Genomic DNA, 7,360 nt, shown 5'->3' with positions numbered 1-7,360 from the left:
GCAAACCTTTTAGAGCTTTCAGAGAGTACAAACAGCTGTCTGTGACACACATGCCATAGTTTTGTCACCACTATGTTAGAGGGTAGATGGTTCTCCCCAGCCAGGCTGGATTTGGCCTGTATAAGTATTTGAAAGCTGCAAGCTTTGAGGTTTGGGCTCTTCTTGATATGGAAGACTCCAGTTACCTCAGTTATTTATTTATTTATCTCTCTCTCTATTTTTTTTTTTTTTTTTTTTGAGACAGGGTCTCACTATGTAGTTGAGACTGACCTGGAACTCACTATGTAGCCCAGGCTGGTCTCGAACTCACAGCGATCCTCCTGCCTCAGCCTCCCAAGTGCTGGGATTACAGGCATGCGCTACCACGCCCGGCTACCTCAGTTATTTAACATGGGCACAACACTTAATGTTGGCTGTTTACTCAGCACTTTGATATAGGGAACTCACTGCAGAGGGACAGTGGAGTTGTTCCTCAGATTGTACTGTTACCACCAAGGAAAAATCCCAGAGAAGCTAAGAATCTTGGCTCTGCTTCATCTCTTGCCAGCCTAAGCACATCTGAATCCAGCACTTCTGGAAGTCAGTGAGACAGGCCACCTAGCAGGGCAGACACGCATCCGGCAGGGGGCTGGGAAGGGAACCTCAGAGATACCTGTAAGCTGGAGACCAAGAAACAAAATGATCAGCTAGGGTGCTGCTGTTTTTTGTTTGGTTTTTCTTTCCATTTCTTGCCCTGGTGTAGCTACAAAATAGAGGATTGGGTTTTTGGTTACTCATATATAAAATGCACCCTAGGGCCTCTCTCCTCCCAGGGAAGGAGGGCCCAGCTCCTCCAGTTTCCATCAGGAGTGGGGAGCTGCCCGAGGCCCTGGGTTCCCAACACCATGGTGTACCCTCCTGTCCTTTTCTCTTCTCCTGAGCAAACATGCAGTTAAAATTGCAGACAAGAGGGCAGCCAGGTTAGGGGCTGGTGGGTGCACGCTGGCCTGGATGGGAAGAATGAATTTCATGTGTTTTAAAGGGAACTTTGCCCTCTCCCCAGTTAGTTCGTATGACCTTAGGACCTGGGACCTTAGCCAGCTGTGGAGAGAATGAAATCACACTTAAATTCTTGGAGGTTTTGTTTCCCATGACCCAGTCCTATCTGGCTGAAGATTGGAAAGCATCCATATATTTGTGCATATTGTCCTGTGGGCTGGACTTGAGAGCTAGCATTCCAGCTGACCCGAGGCGCCCCATCTTCACCACCTGCCAGGCCCCCCGAGCTGGTCCCCACAGCCCCACTGGCAAACCCAAGCATTACCAGTCAATCCGTGTCTGGGCCAATCTGCCCAGTCCATGGTTTAACTGCTTCCGAAATGCCGGGCCCTGCCAGATGGTGGTAGTAGAGCTCCCGTCTCTTCACCTTCGGGGCTCTGAGAAATGCTGTGTGCATCCAAAAGTCCAACCTAATTTACATGCCCAATTCTTGTACCTAAATTGGACACTGGACTCAGCTGCTCACTGCAGCTGTGAGCCTGAGAACCAGGGCAACAGGGAATAAAGCAACCCTCTCTTCCCAGGAAGTTGGGTTCTGATCCTCCCGTGAGTCTGCAGTGGCACTTCTGCATTCTGAGGCGGCGGCCCAGCAGTGTCCACATGAGCCTGCTGGGCTCGAGGCACAAAGCCTTGCCCCAGCCCTCCCTCCCTGGAGTATTTCTGGGCCCTCCATGTTCAGGCTATCTCACTGACACTTGCCCACCCAGCCCTTTGCTGTGTTAGCTGAGCTTAAGTGTGTGAATGACAGTGGCCCCTTTATGGAAGGCTGTACAACCCAAGGTATTCACAAATCCTAGTTACCTTTATGGAAAGGCTTTTTCAGAGTATTTTTTTAGCTGGGTTTAAGTGAGCCAACAACAAAACTGCCTCTACTTAATGGCATACAGGCAAGATGTTCGTGGATTCCTGCAGATAATCTTCCCCCAAGCCCCAGTCACCACCACACTATTGAAAACAAGGGAGGCTAGTGTGCTACACTGTGCTACAGGGTTTTGGGGGCATTGGCTGGTATTAGATAATAGGAAATCTTATAAATCTGGATTTTGCTCCTAAGCTGAACAGTGAGCGAAGACATGGGGAGAAAAGGTTAGAGCTGAAAAATGTTGTAGGATCTAAGGGATGCTTCTTCTGTGAGTCTTACTCTAACCGCTTGGGCTTGTTGACATGTGGGAAGATGTCCAGAGCCAGAGGGATGGTGGTGAAGGGCTTGTGGGTGGATGTAAAGACTCCCAAAGCTGGAGACTAGGAACCGATGAGAAGAGACTTCAGATCCCCGTTGCTATGGTTTCCTGAAATAAGCTCGTCTCCTGGAAGAACACTCTATTCTCCTTTGTTCCCGATGGACTCTTGTGGGCTCAGGCAGAGAGCAGGGCTGCAGATATATCCTAGGGGCAGACTTGGGCCTCATTACAGCCTAACAGGAGAGATGGCTAGGAGCCGAGCGGCCTGGGCAGGCTGAGAACATTCTATCCTGAATGTTCACAGGTTTCAGGCTCCCTCCCCTCACCTCTGTGCAGGTTCTTCCCAACAGATAGCAGGGCTGACACCTGTGGGGCGGGGTAGGCCCAGGTCGGCTCCCACGGGAAAGGAGACAAAGCTTCATGTTGTGATTTTTGTCCAGCCCACACAACTGGAGCTAGAGAGACTTTATTCATTTCAGGGGAAAAACGAGGACAGGAATGAAACGAAGAGTGAGCGTGAAAGGGAGGGGTAAATACTGATCTGAGGACAGGAAGAATGTCCAGAACATAGTAGCCAAACACAGCTGGGAGGAGGGGTCCATCATCACCAGGCCATGGCCAAGGATGCCCAGGTCTCTCCTCTCGTCAGACTGGAAAAAGGCAACCTGAGACCCCGAAGCACCGTGGTGAGCTGAGAGGGTCACACAGAGGGCCCTGCAGCTAGCACCATGGCAGTCCTGCCTGCTTGGGAAAGCTGTGGTACCTGGCGGGGCAGACCCCCAGCCTCTTCAGAGCACGACATCTGCCCTCTACACCTTCAGCAGCTGGGTGCGGCATGGCCATCCTACATTCCGAGGCCAGGGACACGAGGCAGAGGGCAGGACTGCGATGCTGCTGTAGCTAAGCCAGTCTGCATCCCAGGCAGGAAAAGCAGGTACACATGCACACAGGCCTCCAGGCACTCTACCAGCTAGAGTTACGTGACTCCCAGAGCCAGAAGTCAAGCCCATGCTGAAGGAGTGGGGCATGAGACGACAAGGGCTAGAGATGAGACGCAGCCAACTTGTGGGCTCTTCCTGCTCCTCGGTCCCCTGGCCCTAGGCTTTACTGTTTCCCGTGGGGACCAGGGTGCTGCTGCTTTCCACTTGGCCATGCCGGTGAAAGGATGGGTGGCTGGCATGACCGATGAGCATGAATGTGGCAAGGCCATGGAGGGAGAGGACTGGCAGGCAGGTGGAGGGAAGGCTCACTGGAGCCAGCTTCCCAGAATTCTGACCCTGACGCTTGACACAGGGAGCCAGGCTTTGGAAAGACCTGCAGTACCCTCTGCCCCGGTCATCTCTACCAAGCAGCTTTCTCTGAGCTCACCTTGACCCCTCAGCCTGCATCCCCCAGCCAGGGGAAGAGGAGCTAGAAGGCAGTCCTCAGTCAGGGGGAGCTGGGTCTCATCAGCCAGGCCTCCGTCCCTCACAGGAAGTGAGATGAGGTGATACCATGGAATGGTGACTAAGGCCCCAAAGTCCCTGCCTCTCGGCCTCCCCAGAAACCTCACAGCCGGGCCAGCCCCAGAGAGCAGAGCCCGTGTAAACAGCCCAGGAGGGGAGGAGGATTGCTACATATGACAAAGTTAAAAAATTAAAAAGCACCGCTGTGTCCTGTGGTGGTCTCCACAGGCCTGAGGTCTCAGCTCAGGAAGGTGAGTGCCAGGGGGTTAGTTAGGGACCACTCCCTCCCACAGACAGCAAGCAGGGTTGGGTTCCACTCTGCTTCCCTTCTCCCATGGCCTTGGGAACCCAGGGCAGCTCCTAGGGATCTGGGACCAGAAGCAGCTTCCTTTGCATCCACCGATTCCAGCTCCTGGCTCCCTCGCACAGCTCTGCACCCCAATACCCTGTCATTTCCTGGAAGTTCCCAGAGGCATCTAGGGCTGCTTGCCTGTGGATGAGTAGCTACAACCAGAACCAGAGCCAGAACCAGAACAGAGCTCTGAAGGCGGCCCATCTCTCCGTGTGTTAATGTGGGAAAAGACCACCATCCCCACTCTGCAAGTTGAGATGGGAGAGTCAATCAGTGGTCACCATGACCTGCAGTGTTCTGACCAGGCTAGAGCCTCCAGGGAGGTTAGGAACCTTCCCAGCCCGCCCCCCAACCTGCTGAGACAAGGAACTGACCGGTGGGCTTACCAGGGTGGCTCTGGCTGGGCCCTGCTGGGCCTGGCTCTGGGCCAAGGGCTGCTGGTCTGAGGAGCTGCCAGCCTCCAATGCCTTCCCTGCAAGCACTCTCATCAGCAAGTGTACCTGTTCCTTCCTCCGCTCCCGGGCTCACCCACCTCCTGGTAGGCTGAGAGCTGGACCGTCTCTATGCCACTCTGGGGGTCTCACCTGCCAAGGCTCCCCTCGACTGCCCAGTCCAGCTCTGGGGAGCTCAGAACTGTCACTTTCCACCACACAGCACCGCAGTGGACTCCTCCCGGCATGATCTATACCAGAGATTGCAAACTGGCATTCTTTTACCTATACTGGGATTTTACATTAAAAAAAAAATCATCAACCCTTAAAAGATTTCACACACAAATGCAGTTCTGGCCTTTGAAAAACTAGACAACCTGTCTGCACATGGCCTGGAACTGAGAGAGCAGCCCCTTCAATGGCGTATTCCCTCAAGTGTGCCACAGTCCCCACCCAGTCCTGCTACCTGCCTCTCAGTCACCTGCTATTCCTGTGGGCATTTGGGTTTACAGTCTTAGTTCTGGCCCCTTATCCAGGCCCCCAGGCCCTCTGTAGCCTTTCTGACAGTGGCCCTGATTAACTCACAGCCTCTTGGTAAAGTAAAACTTAATGGTCACCTCATCCAGCTGCCCTTGTACAACCTGAATCTTCTCTCCCACTTCCTGACAAGTTGCCTTCTATGCTGTAGGGAACTCACTCCTCCCAAGGCACCCTGATCCCAGCTCCCCTCCCAATGTCCCTTTCTCACTTACATCCCCAGTTCGGGCTCTGTCCCTCTGGTGGCCACACTGCACCCTTGCCCTATACCTTTCTGCTAAGTGAATCCCCAGAACTCTTCCCCAACCCTGCCAACCTCTGTCCACATCCTCTCAGTTCCCCCCTAGAGATCGCTTGCCAGATGGGCAGATGTGACTCCAACTGCTCAGGCTCTTTCCTGCCAGTGCATCGAAGTGCCAGACATGGCAGACTGGACCATCACTGTAAGCCCCAGGCCTAACTGGGCTGCTAAAGCAAGGCAGTGGCCCTGGGGCAGAGGTGGGCCTGGAAGGGACACTGCCAGGGAAGAAACTCGGGCCTAAGAGTCCCACCCCATCATCCTGTGCCCAACCACAGCTCCCACACTGGTCTGTCTGCCCAGTCATGCTGACCCTATTACCCAGTTTTCTGTAAAGCCCTGGGCTACTGCAACAGGCAAGAGTGGGATAAGCCAGCAGACCCTGTTATGGGCCAGTGAACCCCTCACCCTGAGTGAGGTTCACCCTGAGTGAACCTCTCAGCTCCTCCACAACTTAGCCCCCTGCTGGCTACAACACAGGCTCCCCCAGTACTGCTCATGGGCCCACCAGGGCCTGAGCTGTGCCCTCACTCGAGCAGATGAAACTTGCATCAAGCTCCTGATTAAGACCTATACAGACAGACCTTTGTCGGGGTGATTCCTACCCTGCTTCCCTTCCCTGGGTCAAGATTCTGCCAGGACATTCTGCTCAATTGGAGAAATACTTCCACCCCACCCCTACCCCAGGCCCTCCTGTAGGCTGGTGGGGCCTATGAAATGTCCTATATAGGACACACTCAAATCCCAGAGAGGTGCCATTCTCCTGCCTCTCTCGGGGGTTGAAACAGTGTGCTTCTGGCCACCAGCACATCCATGTGTCTTTTTTTCCCCAAACATCTTAAACTTCAGTGGTAGAGCTAAAAACTCCAAACAAAACATTAACGGCCTCTTGGCCCAAAGGTAGGGGTTTGGCTCAGTGGGAGGGGATCGGCATGAGGCTGAGCTGCCACACACCCTTCCTGTGGTCCCTTGAGCCCTGCCCAAGAGTGCGAGCACAGCTGGTTCCAGGAGGTGGGTCCTGGCCTCCAGAAGTAGGGGGCTGGGGGTGCCAGCATCCACTCTCACACTCGGATCTGGTACCCATTGAGGTCTGGCATGGCTTTGGGCTCTGAAGGCTTCTTCTCACCCGACAGCCTGTAGGAAGGGCAGAGAAAGCAGGAGGGAGTGGTCATCAGGGAGAATGCGGAGGTGGGAGCAGTTACAGCTGTCCAGACTGGCTCTTGTGCCTTTCTCTGAGGGCCCTCCAAGGTAGCAGGTAAGGATGTTTGGAAGTGTGTTTCTGGAAACCCTGGCCACCCTGTGCTTCCCAAATGCTGTTTCAGCTCTCTTGTTCTTTGCTGGAGGTTAACTAATCCCATAGCAGGTGGTAGGTAATAGTTTAAAGTATAAATCTCCCTGGGGGCTCTGTGACAAAAATCCTCCTAGATCAAAGTCAACAGTGATGGCAGCTTTGGTGCCAGAGGTCTGCTTGGCATCCCTAAATTCATACCATGGAGGTGGCTCTTAGTTGACAGTTATAATTAAAGCAAGAGCCAAAATCAGAGTAGGAAGCCTGGTATTTTAATGGCAATTTTTTATTTTGTGGGTACCAGGAACTGAACTCAGGACCTTGTGCTTGTGAGGCAGGCACAGCACCACTAAGCTAAATCCCCAGCCTTGATGGCAATTTTTGCATCTAGACACAGACATAACCCACAAACACATGGTAGCAAAAGCTTGTTCAAAGCCATTTCTCCTGGCTACAGAGATCCATAGGTCATCTTCAAACCCTCCCCAGGAAACTGCTGAGGGAACCAGCCCTGTTCCCACACAGCCCATTCCACTGCCTGCCTCAGACTTTCTTTTGGAGCCTGATGGTCCAGCACGGGGTCGCCAGGGACCAGCTAAGGGGTGTCTGCTTTGGGGAAATGGCACTGCATTGCGATGGACCACGTCAACACAAACATCTGCATCAACCATTCTGTCATTTCCCTTGGGGGTGCAAAAGAGAGAAGGATGGGAAAGAGGAGAAGGGCAAAGAGTCCCGAAGAAGAGAAAAAAGGAGAAAGCCCCCCCCCCCCCCCCGGCCGCCCACTCCC

General features: G+C 53.5%; 1 protein-coding gene across 1 annotated transcript in view; it reads right to left on the bottom strand.

Moving 5' to 3' along the window:
• Positions 1-2,021: 2,021 nt before the first annotated feature.
• Positions 2,022-7,360, bottom strand: part of Vash1 (vasohibin 1) — an 18,770-nt gene continuing 13,431 nt past the window's right edge. Inside the window, exon 7 of the mRNA XM_010645557.2 lies at positions 2,022-6,416. Within this exon, the coding sequence (XP_010643859.1) occupies positions 6,344-6,416 (73 nt within the window). The 3' untranslated portion in view covers positions 2,022-6,343. The remainder of the gene's footprint in view (positions 6,417-7,360) is intronic.

The sequence above is a fragment of the Fukomys damarensis genome, unplaced genomic scaffold (genome assembly GCF_012274545.1).
Source record: "Fukomys damarensis isolate Sample0158 unplaced genomic scaffold, DMR_v1.0_HiC HiC_scaffold_21, whole genome shotgun sequence".
In the NCBI taxonomy this organism is placed as follows: domain Eukaryota; kingdom Metazoa; phylum Chordata; class Mammalia; order Rodentia; family Bathyergidae; genus Fukomys; species Fukomys damarensis.
Note: the sequence above shows the minus strand (reverse complement) of the source record. Positions and strands in the feature narration are given on the sequence as shown.